At 43.6% G+C, this 22,500-nt stretch overlaps 1 protein-coding gene across 8 annotated transcripts in view; it reads left to right on the top strand.

Annotated features, from left to right (window-relative positions):
- Window positions 1-22,500, top strand: part of pde4d (phosphodiesterase 4D, cAMP-specific) — a 148,956-nt gene that overhangs the window by 124,192 nt on the left and 2,264 nt on the right. For 6 of the 8 annotated variants that reach the window (XM_042101001.1, XM_042101000.1, XM_042101002.1 and 3 more), the window contains 14 exons: window positions 4,576-4,767; window positions 6,472-6,508; window positions 6,679-6,755; window positions 6,841-6,890; window positions 10,978-11,090; window positions 17,587-17,680; window positions 18,077-18,252; window positions 18,550-18,648; window positions 18,757-18,921; window positions 19,063-19,162; window positions 20,457-20,611; window positions 20,772-20,894; window positions 21,859-22,041; window positions 22,363-22,500. The exon at window positions 22,363-22,500 is cut by the window's right edge and continues 2,264 nt beyond it. In XM_042101001.1, coding sequence (XP_041956935.1) covers window positions 4,576-4,767; window positions 6,472-6,508; window positions 6,679-6,755; window positions 6,841-6,890; window positions 10,978-11,090; window positions 17,587-17,680; window positions 18,077-18,252; window positions 18,550-18,648; window positions 18,757-18,921; window positions 19,063-19,162; window positions 20,457-20,611; window positions 20,772-20,894; window positions 21,859-22,041; window positions 22,363-22,500 — 1,702 coding nt within the window. Of the gene's footprint in view, window positions 1-4,575; window positions 4,768-6,471; window positions 6,509-6,678; window positions 6,756-6,840; window positions 6,891-8,978; window positions 8,993-10,918; window positions 11,091-15,785; window positions 16,221-17,586; window positions 17,681-18,076; window positions 18,253-18,549; window positions 18,649-18,756; window positions 18,922-19,062; window positions 19,163-20,456; window positions 20,612-20,771; window positions 20,895-21,858; window positions 22,042-22,362 lie in introns of those variants that run through there. The other 2 variants (XM_042101008.1, XM_042101007.1) reach the window with 2 other exon arrangements.

The raw sequence follows: 22,500 nt of genomic DNA, 5'->3' as shown, positions 1-22,500 counted from the left end.
TAGGAGAAGAATGGAGGAGAGAAAAATAGAGAGAAAAGAGAGAGATAGAGTGCTAGAGAGAGGAGGTGGGAAGGAGGGAGACAAGAAAATTTGTCTGGGACCAGCTTTCTTTAGGCCTGTGTCCAGGAAACAAAAGCTTAGCCCAGAAGGTCAAAACACTTGGGGCAAGTCAAGAGATTTTGGACTGATGGTAAAACATTTGACTGCATGATTTAATGTACTTAAAAAAAATCAAAAGTATTTCCTGTTTGTTTGGATTTGTTTGTTTATTTATTTAAATGCGCCCATATTCCCAATGCGTGTACAGTGTGGAAAATTACAGGAAGCGATATCAAGCAGGATTTGGTAGACACCCTTTAGAAAAAAATACTACATCAGGATACATTTGTTTATCTCGAATGAAAGACTTTTCGAGCATGGCGGAAACTGCCCATGGCATCCTGTGGGGAAACATTTGTGTTTGGCACGCTATCCACCTCACTGACAGAGTGCGGTAGGCTACATTCACTCCAGAGTTCACCGTTATCAATAATGCATGGCTGGCTGAGTTGGCTACACCAGGCTGAAACCCAGTCGGTGTGGTGTGATAGCACCTGGGGGAGGCTTGCCATCAGCCGAGTCTGACACCAGCTCCTAGACTCCCATACAACCCTCCCTCCCTCCAAACCCTTTTCCCTCCACCCAAACTGTGAATGCAGCCAACTTATACTGCTCTCATACCAGCGCCCAGCGGGAGGTTGTTATGGTTATGGTTATGGTGTCAACAGGGCTAGGATGGGACTGTCTTCATAGGCTGAGTATCTCGCAGAGTATCTCGCAGAGTATGCTGGCCTTCCAGTGAAAGCAAAAGCAGCATAGTGCCACCTTCTGACGAAAGAGTTGCCTTCATACGCTGAGAGGGAAGATGATGTTTTTTTCAAATGCTTACACACTAAATCTTTGCTTGTCACACAATTTTCTAAACATGTCTTCCAAACATCATAAGCCCACACCAAATCTGCAAAACTATACACTAATTCTCAGTGTTTGACTCCGTTTTCAATTGACTAAAACACATTTTGCGAAACACCAAACACAATTTTCTACTTAACACACAAAAATCGAATAGGAAGTAACTTGATTTCATTTTTCAAACACAACCCATCAAAATACCACACTAAACCACCAGTGCTTCACTTTCTCTCTTCACATGTGTAAACACTCATTACTTTACGGAACACCATCTAATCATTGCCTTAGTATAGGCCTATGAATAAATATACTCTATATGTAGGTATGGACCCTTTCAATCTTGCCCTAGAGGATTTCCGGTTGAAATGTTCAGAACCAATGCAGATTCTTTGAAAGGAATGTTCTACAAAAAGTCGACTTTACAGTTTTTTTCAACTGCTTACACACTAAATCTTTGCTTGTCACACAATTTTCTAAACATGTCCTCCAAACATCATAACCCGACACCAAATCTGCAAAACCATACACTAATTCTCAGTGTTTGACTCAGTTTTCAATTGACTAAAACATTTTGCAAAACACCACACACAATTTTCTACCTAACACACAAAAATCTAACAGGAAGTAATTTGATTTCGTTCTTCAAACACAACCCATTAAAATGCCACACTAAATCACCAGTGCTTCACTCTTTCTCTTCACATGTGCAAACACTCTTTACTTTACTGAACACCATCCAGTCATTGCCTTAGTATAGGCCTATAAATAGATACTCTATATGTAGGTATGGACCCTTTCAATCTGGCCCTAGAGGATTTCAGAACCAATGCAGATACTTTGAAAGGAATGTTCTACAAAATGTCGACCTTACTTTATGTACAGTAAAACTACTTTACTATATTTTTGTGTCTCCCCAAGTTACCATTAGCTCAATACCTTTTTCTATAGACCTATGAATACACCCCCCCCCCCTACACACACACACACACACATACACATACACACACACACACACACACACACACACACACACACACACACACACACACACACACATAAACACACACACACACACACACACACACACACACACACACACACACACACACACACACTTTCCTTTGGAAAAAGCAAAGTAATTTGATAGTAGTCAGTCATTTCCATAGGCAAAATCAGCTTTTTCAGACCTCAATGTACATCTGGTGGTCATTGTATTTTGCTTTGCTTTGTTCTTGTTGGCTGTAAAATACTGTATTTGCAACAGCAAATTATTTTGGAAAAATCACTATTTTTTGGTTTCAATATTGCTTGCATTTTTACTGTGTACTTCAACTTTTCTCTGTAGATACCGTAACTTTCACTCTTGTATGGAAATACATATAGCCTATGAAAGACAGAAGAGCAACAGTGTGTACATGATGTATCCAAAATGTCATATTATGACAAAAGTGTTTGTAATGTGAGGCGAATGTTTGATTTGAAGATGTGTTTATGACATTTTGAATGTTGTGTGTCATTTTGCTGGAGATTTGAGGCATTTTGCATTTTGTGTGAGCAATTGTTGGTTTTGTAGGTGGAGTTTTGAAAAATAGACACAGAGTTTTGAAAACGTGTGTAAACAGTTGTAAAAAACTGTAATACTGTGTATTTCAACTTCTCTCTGTACCGTAACTTTCACTCTTGTATGGAATTACATAAAGCCTTTGAAAGACAGAAGAGCGTTAGGTTTTGAACAACAGTGTGTGCATGACGTATCCAAAATGTCATATTATGACAGAAGTGTTTGTAATGTGAGGCGAATGTTTGCTTTAAAGATGTGTTTTTGACATTTTGAATGTTGTGTGTCATTTTGCTGGAGATTTGAGGCATTTTGCATTTTGTGTGAGCAATTGTGGGTTTTGTGTGTGGAGTTTTGAAAAATAGACACAGAGTTTTGAAAATGTGTGTAAACATTTGTAAAAAACTGTAAAAGAGAATATGTTTAAAATAATGCACACTTTGTGGTTTGAACAGGACTTTTTTTTATTAGTCTTTTATATCTTCTTTCAATATTTTAAGAAAGATTTATGGGCTTTTGTCATCTTTATTATTAGGACAGTGGATGGTGGGAGACAGGAACAGCAAATGAGTGGGAGAGAGATGTGGAGTGGGATGGAGAAATTATGTGGTATGGGAGGCTGCTACTTGTATAGCGCTCCCTGTCTAACATCTTTACTTTATCCAGCACTCCATTGTAGTCTCCCTGCAGTACAAGCTGGTGACTGCTGAATGGAGAGCACATTGTGTTGCCAGCAGTGTGTGTGTGTGTGTGCATGTGTGTGTGTGTGTGTGTGTCTGTGTCTGTGCGCGTGTGAGTGTGCATGTGTGTGTGTGTGTGTGTTTGTGTGTGTGTGTGCATGTGTGTGTGTGTGTGTGTGTGTGTGTGTGCATGCATGTGTGTGCATTTGTGTGTGTGTGTGCAATGTGCATGTGTGTGCATGTGTGTATTTAGGATAGGGTGCACACTGTACCTGTTTCCCCAGCTACAATGACTCGGCCTTGCTTGTGCGCCTGATCGGCGTGTTCCCTTACGCAGGACTCCGACGCAGACACAGGCTTTTGTGTCATGATTAGCGAAAGGCCAGCCCTGTCACCTGGTCTCCAGATTAGCACGGCACAGCTCTCTATGAAGATGACGCTGATGCTTACTGGCAGCGTTGACTACAGCGACAATGATGACGATGATGATGATTATTATTGCAGCACTGGGGACAGCTGGGGATGATACCGTCCCTACGTGTAGAGGGAATCCCTCTGAGGGGATTTACGTGCCATTAGGCAATAGCGGTTAAGAGGATCACCTGGGTGATGCACACTGACGTAGCACACACGCCTGCTGGGGATGGCCCCTGGCTCATCCCCCAAACCTCTAGAGGGCCTCTCGAGGCCAGCTTAAAAAACATAGGCTATATAAAGGCTGTGTGCTGAAACGTCGGTCATTAATAAATATTAAGGGAGCAGAGTGTGTGGCTTCTCTATTGTTCATTTGATAATCCTGGCCAGCACCTCTACTTGGGTGTACATTCCTCCTCCACACTTTTTCAGTTCATGAAGTCACAACAAAACATGTAGAGCTTTTGGAAAAAGAACAGTCTGTGTCTCATTTTTTAGGTTCAACAATCTGTTTAAAATGTATTGTGTCTTCTCAAACTGAAAAAAAAAAGATTATAGCTGTTTTTATCTGGAAAACCCATGGACACAAAAGAAAAAAAAGACACAAGGGTTGAAATAGAGTGGAAACAGTTTTAGGTCTGTAAGTCACCTCTCAAAGGAGCTCTTTATTGCTCTGAAAAGAACAATGCATAGCATTACATTTGACCCTCAATCCTGAGTACCGTAATAGGGTCAATGTAAATTATACTCCAGTGTAATACTCCGGGACTTACAGTATATGAAATGCTTCACTTATTTTATTGGGATTTGATTAATCGACTCATTAGGATAGTGCCATGTCTGTTTACAAGCTATGGGGCCTGTTGTATGTCTCAAATAACTGAAGCTTATAGTACACACACCCTCTCATATTTATTCCCCAAGCCCTACCTTCATGCTCCCCCACTGTGTCCTTTGATGTCTCTCCCACAGCTTTGATGTGGACAATGGCACGTCGTCGGGACGCAGCCCCCTGGACCCCATGGCGAGCCCCGGGTCAGGCCTCATCCTCCAGGCCAACTTCGTGCACAGCCAGCGACGGGAGTCCTTCCTGTACCGCTCGGACAGCGACTATGAGCTGTCCCCCAAGTCCATGTCTCGGAACTCCTCCATTGCCAGTGACATGTGAGTACCTGCCCGGGCAAATCAAAGAAGACAACACTGAGTCGATCGACGAAACAGTCTGGGAAAACCAGAACTGTTCCTCGTAGATTATCAGGATGTGTGTGTGGGTGGCTGGTTGTGTGGGTGTGCGTGCGTGGGTGGATATTTTACTCTCCCTGCATCCCCTCAAAGGAAGTTGTTGTGCTAGTGATCTCTATTTAGGCATCTCAGATGTAGGCACACTTGGAAGCTGCTGCTCCATTCTTGTTTAAAAAGTTCTGCTTAGCCTGGCCTTAACCACAGTCATTAGGTAGTGTCAGTGTGAACTGTCAAATTAACATATTGCAGTCACGGAAATGTGCATTTCATCACAAGTATATGGAAGCATACTGTTGTTATTAATATTATTCATATTTCAAAAGGTACCCATGCATTTAAGCAATAAGCCCTGAGAGGCCATACTGTAGGTCTCACTGATTTTAGAACAGCTAAGGGGCATTGTTAGTCATGATGCCAAGCAACATCAAGACGCAGCTACTTTAACTTTTGTATGAAGTTGTGGTAGCGCAGTACTATAGAACGAAATGCGGTCAAGGTGTGTGTTTTGTTGGAATTTACAACAGCATCAAACTTGATTCAGCCCATCATAATCAAGGACCGGAACTATCCGTTTTAGAATATTCACCCATTATTTTCTGCAAGTTAAAGATCAATCAGCATACAGTGTCAGAGAGATAGTGCAGTAGTATAGAATTAAATACTACTACATTACATCACACATCACAATCATGTTTTGTAAGGTATGTGATCTAAACGGCTACCTGGAAAAGCATATTGTAAAATACAGTGCACAGTATTTTTGAGTGCATGTTTGAGTTCCGCATCAAATAGCTTTGTCTAATTAGTAGTCTTTATAAATTGTACAAGGGTTGTCTTACCAACCAAACATGCAGCGAGCCTAAATAATTCAGCATTTTTCCACCTTTTTTTAAAGGCTTACCGAGTTTCCATTTCTTGACGCACCCATAGTGTATGTACTGTACAGAGATCATACATGCTTTGGGGGATTGTTTTACCATTTGACATGCCCTGGTGGTATCGAGTTGTCTGAGACTATTGCCATATACCCATGGGGCTATCTGGTTCCAGCAAATGGGTTATTGACTGAGGTTGTTTGTGTGATTAGCAGCCATTTCTCAAAGAGGGAGTTCCTACAGTATCAACCTTTTTGTAATCCATTCAAGGCACAGTATTACAGAGAATGCAGAGAAATATTTTAGTATTACAGAGTATGCAGAGAAACATTTCACAGTTCAAGTTTAGTGTAGTAGTAGTGTAGTTAAAATAAAGAAACGTATACAGTAACTTCTGCTTGTTTTTTCTATCTTGAGAACATGGGAGCCGTGGCACTCCCAGAGATGAAGTTCTCCGGCCCTAATCTATCCCGTCGCTCAGCCCTGAAGCATGCCACGTGTGCTCAGCTGTTGTTTGGCCGCCACGCTTCTTTGTGTAATGTTTACATTCTGCAGCTCCAGATGTAGTTCTCTGAAGTTCATGTCACGCTGAGCCTATATTTTTCAAGTGCAAAACATCTGCAAGAACGTTGACCCAGACTACGGTTTACATTGTATGTACCGGCCCATTGCTTACACTGTAAATGTTTATGCAGAGTTATATGTTATCAGAGCTGAAAAGTAACAGACTTTGTCTTATTTCTTTTCACAGTCATGGGGACGACATGATTGTAACTCCATTTGCACAGGTAAGCAGAAGTGGTACTTAGGATAATGATGACAACTTCCGGATGGCGTTAACAGTGTGGTTTAAATAATGGCCTTAATCCCATTCCTATATTGATATCAGGCCCAGGCCTCAGCTGTTGGTGTTTTTATTTCATTGTATTTAAATAATATCAACTTCTTTCTCCCTCAGGTTCTGGCCAGTTTGAGAACTGTACGGAACAATTTTGCTGCATTAACTAATGTTCAAAATGAAAGGCCCTCTAACAAGTGAGTAATGTTGTGCACCTGCCCATGCACTCAACTGCGTGTGTATGCAATACTTTTTCCAAATATTGATCCCCGTTTCTCATAGGAGATCGCCCATGTGCAACCCACCATCCATTACAAAGACCTCAGTCTCAGGTACAGTTCTTTTTTTTCTGAATTTTGCTATTCAATGTATTTGTGTGCGTGTGCATGTGTATGAGTGTGTGACTTTGCATCCTCGTGCCGTGTAAAGGCCTTTGTTTCCATACTGAGCTGCCATGATATCTAGCATCCTGTTGGGGGTGCCAAAAGCATGGGGTCCCACTGTAAACAGTGTTAAACACCTCAGTGGAAAAAAGAACCTCAGCTATGCAATACTCTTGGCATTGTTCCCTGCATTGGATCATATGTTCTGAACGGTGGGTTCCTCCTCGACTTGTACTGCTTCAATCTCAAAGAAAATTTGTGCCCCAGCGTGGACAGAGATTGCCCCATATTTCTCACCGCAGCGCAAAACTGTGAGCTAACGCTCCAGATTTGTTGTGAAGGCCTTGTTCTGGTTTCCCTGTGCAGTGGCGTGTCAGTCGAGGCCTGACGAGACCAGAATAGCCGTGTCCTTAAGCGGCATCCCTAGTTGTAGCACAGCAGCATGGTTGTGTATGAGGTCAGCAGCATGTGAACCAGCCTGACATGACATGTCATGTCACAGCTGCCCCTCTTGGGGAATACTTTCCTTAAACTATTGATGGTTTGACCTCAGAGAGCTATACTCTCTATACAAGTGAAGCAAATACATGTCCAATTTAACGTAAAAGATATATAGAGAAAAATAGACTGATGGAAAGTGAAATAAAGGAAGAACAAAAGACACAGAAAAAATAAACAATTGCAAAGATGAACATATTATATATTGCAATATGTTTTATATACTGTATATAGTTAAGTATATGATTTTGCAAGTACATGTTTAAAAATGATAGAACTGGAACATTAGGTGGGACAGGTATGTAGTATGTGCTTGTCCTTCTCCTCATACTGTTAGGTATGTGTATCTAACAGTGTATCTGTTGTGAGGAAGTGGTGTGGTGGGGGGATGTGACTTTAAGGGCTTCCCCTCTCACCTCAATCACCTAATTTATCAAGTGTCCATCAATTTATTGATTGCCTCAGCTCACTTTGGGCTATTTATAGATTCTTCCATAGCCAAACGGCTCCAATTAGTTGTTGGCGCAGGCACTTTGTCCATAGCATGGAGACAGAAGGAGAGAGGTGGGGGATGGGGGGGTTGAGGGGCCTTAGCAACACGGAGGGGGAGTAGAGCGTGGGCAAAAGTTGTCCGCTGCTGGGATACTAACTAGCAGTGATATGGATTAATGTCACTCTTACCTGGGAGCACCAGATGGCCTCAAGTGCCATGACTTTTTAAAAAGATATTATGTGAGGGCGTATTGGAAACAGAATGTCTGGGTTACTGTGAACTATCAGTTCATATTTTCTATGGATCTGTTGTTGTTGTTGTTGTTATTGTTATTATTATTATTATTATTATTATTATTATTATTATTATTATTATTAACAACAACAACAATAATAATAATATATTATAATGCTATTACTGGTCTGTTAATAGTCAAATTAATTGTCAAGTTGAATACAAAACTTGAAGTTGTGAGAGTAAAATTCCAAAGAGACAATTTACTTTGAAATAGAAGAACACCAGCTGTTGATTGTGTAATTATTCTATAAATCAGTTGTACCACTGTATCGGATTGGCTGAAAACAACAGAGGAAGATTGGAATTTGTGTGTGCTTGGTTTATTTATTTATTTTTGGCTTGTTCTGTTTGGAACTAAACATGAAATGCAAATTGGTTTTGAGTCACATTTCCTTTGGCATACCTGGGCTCTTTGTTGATTACGTCAGCTTTATTTCACTGATCAGATATTACAGGTCCGTTCCGGAGTTTGCAGCCAGCCTTCTGTCTGTAGCGTAGAGTGGCCTCTCAGGGTTGGTGTCTGATGTCGCACTAAGCATGAGAAGAATGTCATTGACGTCAGCACCATCCCTTTCAGAAAGAGTGGCACCCCAGGCTTCACTTCCATAAGAGAATGGAGGACAGAGAGACTGACAGAGAGGGAGGGAAAGAAAGAGAGAGGGGAAGAAAGGGGAGAGGAGAGGGAGAGAGCGAGAGCGAGAGAGCAAGAGGAGAAGCATGAAAAGGAGAAGGAGAGTTAAGTGTGTGAGAGAAAGAATCTTGGGTCACACAGGGGGTGTTGTGCCGTTGCCATAGTGTGTGGGTGATGTTTGTTGGGCTTTCGCAAGCCAAGGCTGAGAGTATGCATGTGACACTCAGACTCGACCCTAGTCCCCATTTCAAACCTGTTGTTACGCACATACATACACCTCACACACACTCACACACACACACACACACACACACACATGTGTCCTTGTTTGAAGTACAGGATTTTTCTTTAAAAAAAAAACAACACAAAAATATATTTAGTTATGATAGTTCCTAGTTTTAACTATCACTGACAACATAAAGCTGCATTCAAATGTAAGACCCCCCCACAACATTTTTAGTATTACCTAAAAAGATCCATAAGAAATCCTTAATTACAAAACATACTTATGGAAAGTGAATGTACATCAGAACATCAAAATGTTTTCTGAGGAGTGCATTGTCAGTGAAATCTGTGTATTCCTGTGAAGTGATCAGTCCAGGCAATGGGCCAGGGCGCAGTGAGCCAATTCTTAGTACATTTACAGAACCCAAAACACAAACACTGCTTGAGTTCTCTGTGGGAAGCATGTGAGAGGACTGTGAATCCTAGAGCAAGATGGCCCAGTGTGGAGACTACAGAGGTCTCCTTCAGCACCCCACTGTGTCTCACAAACACACACACACACACACACACACACACACACACACACACACACACACACACACACACTCACACACAGAGAGAGCTCCTGCTCCACTCGGCTCCACTTCAGGCCAGGATTTCCCCGGTGCTCATCCCCAGCCACCATGCAGCTCCCTCGCTCGCTCTCCTTCTCGCGTGCGCAGCTCTCCCGCTCTCGCTCTCCCAGCCTCCGGGTCCTGTTTCATGAGGAAGCGGCGTCGCTGCTTATCCCCCTCTTGTGCTCTCGCGTTCGGCTATAGCAGCCCTGCTGCTCTTGGTCCTTGCTGCACATCTCTCTGGGTCCTCTCGCTTAAGGAGGAGAGAGGAGAAAAAGAAGAAGAAGACGAAAAGACGAGGGAGGGAGAAGTGGAGGAGTGGGGTAGGAGAGGAGGTGTTGGTAGGAATTGAACTGATACGAACTGATACGTCCCTTCATTCTGCATGGGTGACTATCCCTGTTAGGCTGAGGAGACGAGCCTTCAAGGCTTCCTGTTAGCGTTAGCCAAGCATATGGTGTGTGAATATGTGTGTGTGTAAGCGTGGATGCGTGTGTTGTGCGTGTGGCAAGTCCACACCATGCCTCGCTCCTTTATTATGGGCCAGACTGCGGGGATGTGAAACGCTGTTGTGTCTGATGGGTTGTGGACGTAATGCCCGCATCTCTTTTTCTCCGCCATGGGCCTGCTTGTCACACCGACTCTCCAGGAAGACTGGACACATGACTCTGGCCTGAACAGTACACTGGATCTGAAAGATCTACAGCACCGCTCTGCACTGTGACTATTTGCTTGCTTGAGTTTGTATGTGTCTGAGTGTTTTATGTGTGTGTGTGTGTGTGCTTATGTGTGTAAATAAACCGCCTCCTGTGCGGAAACACTGTATGTTTCCCCTGTATGCGTGTGTGCACGTGTGTGTGTGTTTCGGGGCATAGGACCCTCTGCGCCGTGTGAGCTGTCATTGTGTGGCGCTGGTGGTGGCTGAGCATCGTCGGTCAGGGCCTCCCCTCCGGATTCCCTTCACCGCCACCTCCACGTCCTCCACTGCTGCCACCACCACCGCTGCTGGTGAGGACTGCCGTCTGGCTGGCAGGAGCGGGGGCTCGGCCAGGGGACAAGGCCCCTTTATTCTCCCCCGAGCAGGAGGCAGAGGCAAAGGACTAGGAGGAGGGCGCCTTGGTATGAAGAGCCGCCCATGCGTCCAGCCAGGAGCTCCCAACATGGCGGTACGCGGAGGAGGGGGAGAGCCTCCCCGCATGGCCGCCGCCGCCGCGGCTAGCCCCCTGAAGCGGCTCCGGACTGATCCCCCGCCTCTCCCCTCCTCTCTTCCCCTTCCAGAGGAGGCCTACCAGAAGCTGGCTACTGAGACCCTGGAGGAGCTGGACTGGTGCCTGGACCAGCTGGAGACCCTGCAGACCAGACACTCGGTCAGCGAGATGGCCTCCAACAAGGTAAGCCCTGTCTAAGACCCTGCGTGACCTTATCTATGTGCTCTTATTGTATTTATCTGTGTTCATACTGTATGGCATGCATGCCAGATACACGGAGACTGCTGAAGTTATTTTGAACAAAAAAGCTGTGACATATGTTCAGTTTGTTGGCCTGCTGGGTCAGGATCTGGTGTCATGAGTCAGATGTCATGAGTCAGTGTGCTTGGTTATAGTGTCCTGCTGTTTTGTCCTGCCTGCACAAAATACCCATATACATATTATATTGTTGTCAGTACAGAATATAACATTGTAGTTGTGGTTGAGATACTTACCTAGTTCTACCATTATGGAGAACAGTCCATCATACTGTATCACCAGGGCCCAAGCTTTTAAATGACATCTACCTCCACGCTGTCTGGCCATTGGAAGGATGTTCCAGTCTTACTGTTCTTATTACTATTGGAAGCTATTAGTTTGAGTTCATTCACCCATGGATGGATTATGAACTTTCGGGTCCCTGGGCCCAGATGTATTAAGGGCCCCTCACTAATTGTCACATATGTGGGAGGAGGGGTTTGGGGGTCCTCCCCCAGAATTGTTTTAATTTGTTTGATGTGATTTCCTGTATTCTGGTGCATTTTGGGGATGGCCAATACTTTAATTCAATCAGATTCATAGCCTATATCCTGATTTTTGATATTGAGGCAATGATTCCATGCAAAGGCTTGGGCCCAAGGGCCCCCTGATTCCTTGGGCCCCTGGGCCTGGGCCCAGTAGGCCCGTGCAGTAATCCATCTCTGCTTTCGCCTGATACTACTGATGGCTTGAGCTCACGTATAATGCATTTAATGCTGAAACACAGACAAGGAGGAGAGATTCAGTGTTGTGGTATGGGACAGACTCCCATTCTGGATTCCATTTCCTTCCCAAGGTCAGACTTAGTCACACACAAGCTCGTTCTCACTTCTTGTCTCTTGCCCTTTCTCTCTACAATCCACCTGTTTTCCTGTAAGGGCAAGAACATTTAAGCCTGCCTCTTTGACAAAGTGCATTGCTTTCAGGTATTGAGAGTCTGGGACATGTAGTATTTTCATGTGATTAAGGCTTGGTGCCTCATAGAGTTGTAGAGTAGCAAGCCACCCATTGTTTCTAAGGCATCTTGATTTGTGTTTTGCAGCAATAGCAGCAACAGCAGCAAATCATCATGTAGGCGCCCACTGAGCATGCTCAGAACCTCCAGCACAGGGCCCAGCTGCTCTGCATACTGATGAGCTGCTGTCTCTCTTTCTCTCTCTCTCTCTCTCTCTCTCTCTCTCTCTCTCTCTCTCTCTCTCTCTCTCTCTCTCTCTCTCTCTCTCTCTCTCTAACTCTCTCTTTCTTTGTCTGTCTTTCTCTCTCATTCTCTTTCTCTATGTTTCTTTCTTTCATGCTTTCTACCCTCTCCCCACAAAAAACACAAAACAGCAGAGACCACAGTGCACAGGCCGGGCAGCTAGACTGGAGGAATACAGAGAGAAGGAATTACAGAGAGAGTGAAAGAGAGAGAGAGAAAGAGAGAGGGAGATACAGAGAGAACGAGAGAGAGGTTGGCCATTGTGGAATCGGGAGAGGCAAGCAGGTCTGCAGGAACATACGCGCCTCATCACAGCCACTCACAGAGCTGCCTCGGGGTCTCCATGGCAACGAGCATAGGGCCTGTCAGGATGCTTGTTTGCTTGTGATCCTGAGCAGTGATGCTGTGCCATGGTCTCATACATTACAGGTAGAAAAGGCCTACGAGTTCATCAACACAAAACTGGACATTTACTCCCCTTATACTATCACTATTTTTTATATACAACTGTCCAGCCTAAATCAATCAGTAATCGTCTGATGTTCATCAGATACCGTTACATTCTTTCTCTTTCTGGATTGCTTTAATGCTTCTGTCATCTCTGACTTCACATTTTCAAAGCAATTAGCACAAAGGCCTAAACAGAAGCACTTTTTACAAAATTATGTATTTACAACATTGTTGATACATAATTTTAGTATGTGTAAAAAAAAACAAGCTTGTCACAGCATGGACTGTATTCTTTCGTCCCAAGATGTAACTGTCATTGACATGTAAGACCTACAGTAAGCTCCTAGACTAGAGAAATCGGTACATTCAAGTACAACTTACTTGACACATTTCTTTGAGATATACCTACAGTAAGCATACAGCCCTCTTCATCAAATAACTAATGCAATACTTTTATCATTATTCTATGTGCCTTTGGCCTCTTTGACGCATGCTTGCAATTAGCAACACAAAGGTGGTACAGTATGTTTGTGATTACTGTTTGAAGAATTGTTCAAATGAGTTTCAAATAGAGGTTTCCCATTTGTTCAACATGATTTGAGAGTTTGGAGTCTTTCTATGAGAGCTTTGTTAAATGTTTTGGTTGGAGTGTAGAAAATGTGCAAAACCAATGAAAAATACATTTGCAAGAGATTACTTCTGCTGTACCAGGAGGATGAATATGAAGTTTAAGTGGATCCCAGTTTTATTAAGTGCATCTTAGCAACAGTGTACGGTAAATAAGTCAGATATTGTACATTGGTGCTGATTTCTCTATGAATTGATATACCAGAGTCCTGGTATTTTTTATACTGCGAAAGCATGCAGCCAGACATGTCTAGTTATAACAGTCTAGTCTGTGTTCCTGAATGGATCTACCATGGTGTCTTGGTTTTATTAATGGTTGGCAGGGTAAGAGAATATGCAAGTCCCTGATCAGCAGTTCACACAATCACTGTTGTTGTCACTCCCGTAGATTGGATGAACTAAATTAGTCTTAGTTCCCCTACCCACACACATCACCACCTTTATCACCAGAACAGACACACACACACACACATGTTCGGGGAATAGACAAATCCTTCGCTAGAGCAGTAAACAGTCACACAAGATCAGGCTCACATTAAAACATTAGCTAATTTCTCCCTCAAGTGTTCTCAAGTGTTTCGCCAGAGAATCGACACAGAAGCACTAAGTCCAGGCCCTCAGGTGTGCCTGTATGGAACCTGCCACCAGCATTCTAGAAGGAATCACTGTTTAGGGTACATGTTACTAAAACACTCCACGTCAGAAGTCTCAGTTAAATATGGTGTGATGTGGTTTTTTTTTTCCCCATTTGTGATCCCAGAGAGTGTGTTCACACCTCCCCGCTGGTCTAACAATAGAAACCTGGACTGTCTGAGTTCTTATGGGACAGCGGTCTATTACCGGGCGCGAGAGGTTTATAAAAAAAAGGAAGGAAGGAAGGGAAGGAAAAAAAGAGGTGTCATATCTATCATAGCTGGAGACTGGACTGCCTCTTCTGGTCTACCAAAGCTGTAAATTACCCAGAATGCTTTGGGCACTCACTGGGGCATGAAGGTGTGAAGTCATCTCAGAGATGGTTTTTTTTTGTCATTCCCACATGAAGAAAAAATCCACCAGCTTCCTGACCATGTTTAAGCCTCTCAAGTCAATCTGTAGTGGAACAGAGTGTCTACATTGCTAACCAAATCTTCCACATGGAGCACAGACGTCATTTTTCATCACATTATATCTCATTAACTTCTTAAGTATTGAAGGGACTGTCACCGGAGCAAATTATTGACTTTCCTCCGCTGCATGTAGAATACTATCCTCACAGACAGTGCGCAGTCATCTATGCCTCCTGTCCCTCGTCACCATACAGTCATCATTGAGTTGCATGAGCGTGAACTTGTATGACACACGTAAAGCCAGAAGGATGTGGAGTTGATTTACTTCTATGCTTATTTTACCCCCCACCTTCCCAACTGCCGCCAAGGGATCCATAACCCTTTTAACCTTGTGCTGAAGACGTTATGAGCACTCATCATATTTGAAGTCAGCGTGCCTCATCAAGGCTTCAAAATGAAGTCATCTCTGTTTGTCCTCCCCCCTTGAGAGCTTCTGATTGCAGCTAGTTAAACTGTCTCACTCAGTCATAAATACTGAAAAAGCCCTTTTAATTCAATCATACGTCAAGTGGCGCTAACAGTGCAGCAATAACTTATTCATTAGTGTTTACCCAGGCAACCCCCCAGTGCGTCTTTCTGTTTTAATGGCTTTTTGCACATTTCCGTCAGATCGTATGTTCCGCTCTACCTGGCCCACTGAGAGAGTGTTGTGAATCACTAGCAGGGCTCAATATTTCATGACCAGAGATGAGACAATTCCTTGTTTCTAGAAACTCATGTCATGGAGATTACCTCATCCTCATGACATAAGGCGTACACACATCGTACAGACACACTCCCATTGCTCAACATAGCACACACACACACACACGCACACACACACATACATATACACACATATACACACGCACACAGATGAAAGTAGGGCATCTCCCCTGATGGGCCATGAGTGCGTATTGTGTGATTGTGCTTCTGAGTAGAGCACAGACCTCTCAACAGAGCTGTCACCATCTCATTGCACTGCACGGTACCAACAGGAGAGCAGAGGGGGAGAAGAGGGAGACCAGCCCTCCCCCTGCTCAGCTCCACCAATCAGCTGTGAGTATGATCTCACCCTGCACTATCTGATAGGTGGAGCTAGGTTTGAGCAAGCCACACAGTGCTTCTGGTCCCCCCCCCCCCCCCCCCACACACACACCACACACACACATACGCACGCACACCACACCTTCTCTATATGCGTGACAGTGTGAGGCAGTGCAGCTTTATTTGGAAGCTGTGTCTAGAGGACGCGCTGCTTTGCTTCCAGCTCCTGCATCTCTGGCCGTCGCATCACTTTTCTTGTCCACATCCAGGCTAGCACACAAGCACTGGGTACTAAGGAATGCATCTTAACTTACACTGCAACTCTAAGCTGGAATGTCAGATCCTATAAAAATGGAATATTCTATATGCGTGGCTGGATCTGGGAATAGGATTGGAATCTTTGTGGAGTCTATGGTCCGGGATCGAGAAGGGATTTTGATGATGGACTCTGTTGCTGCTCCAGTGAGATGCTGAGGCATTCTGCTACGTTTTCCTCTCAATCTCGCGTCTCTACTCTACCTTATATTAGGACGTGCATTCTGTACTAACGGGTCGTTCAAAATGCCTGAGACAAACTACCTTCTAACAGTGTCATGGGGATATATAAAGGTAAACGCCGTTTTGATGTTCAAACAAAAAACAACCTTTTGATGTAGGAAACAGATATATATTTATATATACACAGAGAGACACAAAGAGATGTTGAGAGGTAGATAACTTGATAGATGGATTGATAGTAGACAGTACAGTAGGTGGCGATTTGATTTACTGACAGATTTGACTTGAACTCTTGAGTCTTGAATGGCTTAATATTTTCCATCTATGTACATCTTAATCAATGCAGCGTAATTTGTTAAGTTGACAGGACCGCGACAGCTTCTAGTGTGATTTTCATTTTTTTTCCCAAGGACCATTGCTGATTGCTCACCTCCCAGGCCCCTCTCTACCTTCTTCTCGTCACTGACCCCCCCCCCCCCCCCCCACTCTCTGAACATCTGCTATGTCTGACCCCATACTGTCTCAAATCAGTGTGTGTGTGTGTGTGCGTGGGGGGGGGGGTATGTGTGAGTGTGTTGGTGATTGAGTAAGTGTGTGTTTTTCCGTGTCTGCAGGTGTGTGTGTGTGTGTGCGGAATTTGTATGCTGCTAAATTAAGCTCAAAGCTGAGCTCTTTTTTCAGTGGTTTCATGGCATATGTGACCATGGGAGATGATGACGGAAGCATTCTTGGCGAGATTCATCTGTTTGAAGACTTATGAAATTATTTTTGTAGCAGGTTCGCTAGCATACAAGGTTTATTTATTTATTTATTTATTTATTTGATTCAATGTCGCATTTTCAGAAAAACTGGTGCACAAAATGAATTGGAGGGATTTGGTTAGGATAATTAATTGGTCAGGATAGAATGAAGGTCTTAACAGTGAATTCTCATGATACAATTTTCATAGTGAGGTAAACGCAGTATCATATATGAATATGCATATTGTGGTTATATGTCATTATATTGGTCTCATTCATGAGTTCTTTTAGTTAATAAAAGCTTACAGAAAAGTTTCATTTTTATCTTTTATTAATGCTTATTAAGTCCTCAGTATAGTTGGTGTTAATGAGGTTCCTGAGATTGTAATTTGTAGTTTACTGAAAGTACTGTACTACACCGAACAAAAATATAAATGCAATTATGTGATAAACTTGTGTAAACTGACACAACTGACATGTTCCGTGTTGTTGTTTATAATTTTTTTCAGTATTAGTCATTTTGTTAACTGATTGTTGCCATTTATATCAGCCATACAGTATCAGTAGTTCACAGCTAAATCATTTCCTTATGTGGCCTGTTGCTTCTCTGCGAACACACTGAATTATATAATGATGCTAGCTTATATTTAACTCATTTGTTTCCTCACAGTTCAGAATAGCTGCATGGCCAACTAGATGCCATATGTTTTTGACACCCATGCATTTCCCCCCTGTAGTTCAAGAGGATGTTGAACAGAGAGCTCACCCATCTGTCGGAGATGAGTCGGTCGGGGAACCAGGTGTCGGAGTTCATATCTAGCACATTCTTAGGTAAGACACAGAACAAACAAACACCATCATGTTTCCAGCATTTTGTTCTCTGGTTTGTAATATATGGACTCCCCCATCATAGAATGTATTAATCTGGTGTTTCATATGACAAGAGTGCAGATTCTTTGATGAGGATTTTATGATGCGGAGACTAATAAACAGTTTATCGCTGACACACTGTCACACTCCAAATGTGTAAATGCTCATATTGCATTCCAGCAATGAGTTTAGAATCAATGTTGACCGGATTCCTGTTTATTTTGTGTGAGCAAAAATGCACCAGAAAAGGCTCCCTTATCAAAATTAAGGAATAGAAGTTATTAAGCTCTAATTAATGTTAGAAAAGAAAGTTAAAGATAATTTCTCTCTCTCTCTCTCTCTCTCTCTGTGGCCCAGACAAACAGCATGAGGTGGAGATGCCAACTCCTCAGACGCAGAAGGAGAAGGACAAGAAGAAGCGGCCGATGTCGCAGATCAGCGGCGTCAAGAAACTCCAGCATAGCTCCAGCCTCACCAACTCCAACATCCCCCGCTTCGGCGTCAAGACGGAGACTGAGGACGAGCTGGCCAAGGTCTGCTCACAGCTCCCAGCTACTAGGAAGAGCACTGTGGTGTTAGATGTGTTTCATATGAATTGGTATTGTTGATAGAATTAAAACATACAGTGGAAAAATATGCTGTATTTCACTGATTGTCACAGAATGCAAATTGATAAGTAAGTACATGTATATGTACAGAGTAGACTAGCGAGCCTAAAATCCATAGACTGACAGTATTTAACGAGGGAAGGCTCACATTCAGGTAATTTGGTGGTCTTATACTGGTGGATTTGTACCTGATGTGTATTATGTTTGTTCCCCTTATTTTAGGAGTTGGAGGACGTAAATAAATGGGGCCTTAATGTTTTCAAAGTCACAGAGTTTTCTGGGAACAGACCGTTAACAGTCATGATGCACTCGATATTCCAGGTAACAAAACGTTATCATTACACTTCATATAGCACTACTGTAGGTATAATTACATACACAATATTGGCCAGAGGCCTAATTAAAATGTTTTTTTTCTTCTGTCAACAGGAGAGGGACTTGTTAAAAACGTTTAAGATTCCGCTAGACACCTTCATTACCTACTTAATGACTTTAGAAGACCATTACCACGCTGATGTTGCCTATCACAACAATATCCATGCTGCTGACGTCGCCCAGTCCACTCATGTGCTGCTATCAACACCTGCCTTAGAGGTACACGTCTTCCCTTTCATGTCGTGTTCAGGGTGATGCCGTCGCTTAGTCCTAATACAGCAACTTAGCTGGTCACATCTTTCAGGGGAAATCTTGATTGCACAGGCTTGATAACATAGGCACAATTCTCTCCCTCATCAGGCAGTCTTCACAGACCTTGAAATTCTCGCTGCCATTTTTGCCAGTGCCATTCATGATGTTGACCACCCCGGCGTCTCAAACCAGTTCCTCATCAGCACAAGTAAGTAGTGGCTCTTTATTATTCACACTGCGGTGACAGTGCCCTGCACAAGGCACAGTGTTGTGCGTGAACGAGTTCAAAAGAACGCGTTCATTGAACACGCTTATTTTTTCGTGAACGTTGAACTGAACGCAACACATTTTTTAATAAAGAACTTGAACGTGAATTAGTTCACATTATGTGTCATGAACGGCAGACATCACTGTAAATGAACGTTGGGATTTGTTTTCCATTGAAAACTGAGTGACATCTGTTTTCTCTTTTGAAACGCAACGAGAGAAAGTTCCTCCCTCCTGCATTCTCGCTGGTGCCGCTTAAATCATGTATCACCAGACAGAAATGGTTTTGACATTGTGTGCGCAATGCATTGCGGGCAACGTAGTGTCCGGCTGAGAATAGTTGAATAGCATACTGGCTTCCGCACAACGTTACCCGTGATGAATTGCAGCAGAGCGGGGTAGGCATAGCAACGCCGCGTAGCAGGCAACGACGAGAGCGCGGAGGGCTGGAGGAGCGAGAGAGAGAGACAGACCAATGACGAGAGTGAGAGAAAGCGCTGCAATTAAAAAAAAAATAGCTAGTGGAAGTGATGGCACGGAGACTGGTCTACCTTGTCTGTACTGCTGCAAGTTTCATCACCTGGTAAGAAACCGACAATTGCAGTGTCATGAGCAAATGTCTACAATGAGCAGCTTCAAAGAACGTATAGTGATTTCTAGCTCGTAGTGTGAAAAAAGTATTTATTTGAATATCTCACAAAAAAAGTAAAATTAACTGAACTTTGAACTAGTTCAGAATTAAAATTGTGAACTTTGAACGTGAACTGTTCACTTTGAGCATGTATGAACTGAACTTGAACTAGTTCAGAAAAGCTGTGAACTGGCACAACACTGACAAGGCATAAGATTAAAATATAAGGGATTCAAATATGACATTAAAATATTGTAAGGAGCAAAGTAAACTGTAACATCGAGCACATGTTCCTTATCCCCTTTGGACTGCAAGAGCCTCCATGTCCATTAAAAAGCCATTCTCCGACGTGAGGTTGGCTGACACATCCCTAAGCGGACTTGTGCAACTGAACCACTATTGACATCTGGTCTGGGTGAAAACATAAGCCCCTTGATACTTGAGACCAGGCACGTGGATCTCAGAGAAACAATCAATTGTGCCCTCCACTCGTCCTTGTTTGTACATGTGCCTGTGAGTGTGTCTACTATGTGTAGACTTACATACTCTCTCTCTCTCTCTCTCTTTCTCTCTCTCTCTCTCTCTGTATGTCTCTATCTCACAGACTCTGAGCTGGCTCTCATGTATAACGACTCATCGGTGTTGGAGAACCACCACCTGGCCGTGGGCTTTAAGTTGCTGCAGGAGGAGAACTGTGACATCTTCCAAAACCTGACCAAAAAACAGAGACAATCCCTGCGGAAGATGGTCATTGACATTGTGAGTAGCCTAGTAGCCATAGCAGCACCAGCTCTTCCTCAAGATACAATTCAAAACCATCAATAAGATTGATCTTCATTAGGTCACGTTAACATTCGCTTGTGTTCACTGACTGACTTCCTGTTTACTGTTTTTTGTTTTGTTATTTTTTCTTCCCAAGGTTTTAGCGACGGACATGTCTAAGCACATGAACCTGTTGGCCGATCTGAAAACTATGGTAGAAACCAAAAAAGTCACCAGCTCGGGAGTGCTACTTTTGGACAACTACTCCGACCGGATACAGGTACGTCTGTCAGCACGTCTCCTCAGTAGCTATTCCCAGCGTCCTTATCGCGAATGTTCTGTCGTGTTCAGTCCAGTGGGTTCTCGGTGGGCCAGCAGCGAGTTGGAAAATCTCTTCGTAATCAGCGGTGCTGTGATTAACGGCTCAATCAAGCTGTAATTATGACATAACCCACACAGAGGCAGAGCAGACCTTTGTTATGTATATAAACTGGATAAATGCAGTCTAGTGCGTGGTCCTGCACTGCATGCACGTCACAGTGACTCATGTGCTTGGTTGTGGGGGGTTCTGGGGGGTGGAGGCCGGCCTTGTTACCAGAATGTCATATATGTCTTGGTATACTTTGAACTACTTTAAACTTCAAACTGTTTGATTGAAAAGTCTGGTTGAAAGTATGCTTTTCATCAAATATGTATATCAGCCTGGCTAACGTCAGACCTCATCTCATTGAGATGGGGTCTGGGAACTAGGCATTAATTTTCTCGTATTTGAAATGTGGTTTACGAATGCCCAGAGCCTGGCAATACGAATGTCTATCAAATGTGTCTGTACATAGCTCATAACGGCTTCGGTGTGTCGTCATCGTCTTGCGGCCCCCCCTTCCGTTCTGTGATTGGTTCCTTTGTTGAGGTGAAAACGAAGTCCACAGAATCCAGGCTACCTAGCAGTGTGAATAAAATCGCGCGCCTAAGGCAGCATGGGAAAACCCAGGCTAATATCAGTTCCTTTTATATCTGAAAAGTTGACAGTAACGTGTAAATAATAGATTTTGTCATGTCCAGCATGGAGAGCTTGTATCTGCATAACTACTGCATACATACGGCACCTGCAAATATCATACTTTTACACAGAAATAAACAACAAGAGAAAGGACTTCCCCCAAAATGCCTTTTTTCTTATACCATGATCATTCTTTTCTTATGTCCTAATGTCCTTTGTGTGTGTGTGTGTTTGGCCCCATCAGGTCCTACAGAACATGGTACACTGTGCCGACCTCAGCAACCCCACCAAGCCCCTGCAGCTGTACCGGCAGTGGACCGACCGCATCATGGAGGAGTTCTTCAGTCAGGGCGACCGGGAGCGTGAGCGCGGCATGGAGATCAGTCCCATGTGTGACAAGCACAACGCCTCCGTGGAGAAGTCACAGGTACAGCAGGAGACGGGGAGATACCCGTGGTGCAGCACCCACGCACACAGCACACATGTACTAGGGCTGTCATTATTATACAGCATTGGGCATTAGGGAGCAAGATGATCATGTTTTGAATGATGTGAAAATGTGGAGGATTTAATGTATTATGTCCCTTTACAGTAAAATGGCTTTTTTTGGCACTTTTTGTCAGTTGTCAATGGACATGTGTGAAGCAGAGGATTGGAATTATTCTGTGTCCTAGACACCACTGTTCCTCTCGTTTTTAACAACTTCTCTCTCTCTCTCTTTCTCTCCCTCACTCTCTCTGTCCGGAAGGTGGGATTCATCGACTACATTGTCCACCCGCTGTGGGAGACCTGGGCTGACCTGGTGCACCCGGACGCCCAGGACATCCTGGACACGCTGGAGGACAACCGGGAGTGGTACCAGAGCACCATTCCCCAGAGTCCCTCG

The sequence above is a fragment of the Alosa sapidissima genome, chromosome 8, assembly GCF_018492685.1.
Source record: "Alosa sapidissima isolate fAloSap1 chromosome 8, fAloSap1.pri, whole genome shotgun sequence".
Lineage (NCBI taxonomy): Eukaryota > Metazoa > Chordata > Actinopteri > Clupeiformes > Clupeidae > Alosa > Alosa sapidissima.
The sequence above is the reverse complement of the archived record's forward strand: the minus strand, read 5'-3'. Positions and strand labels throughout refer to the sequence as shown.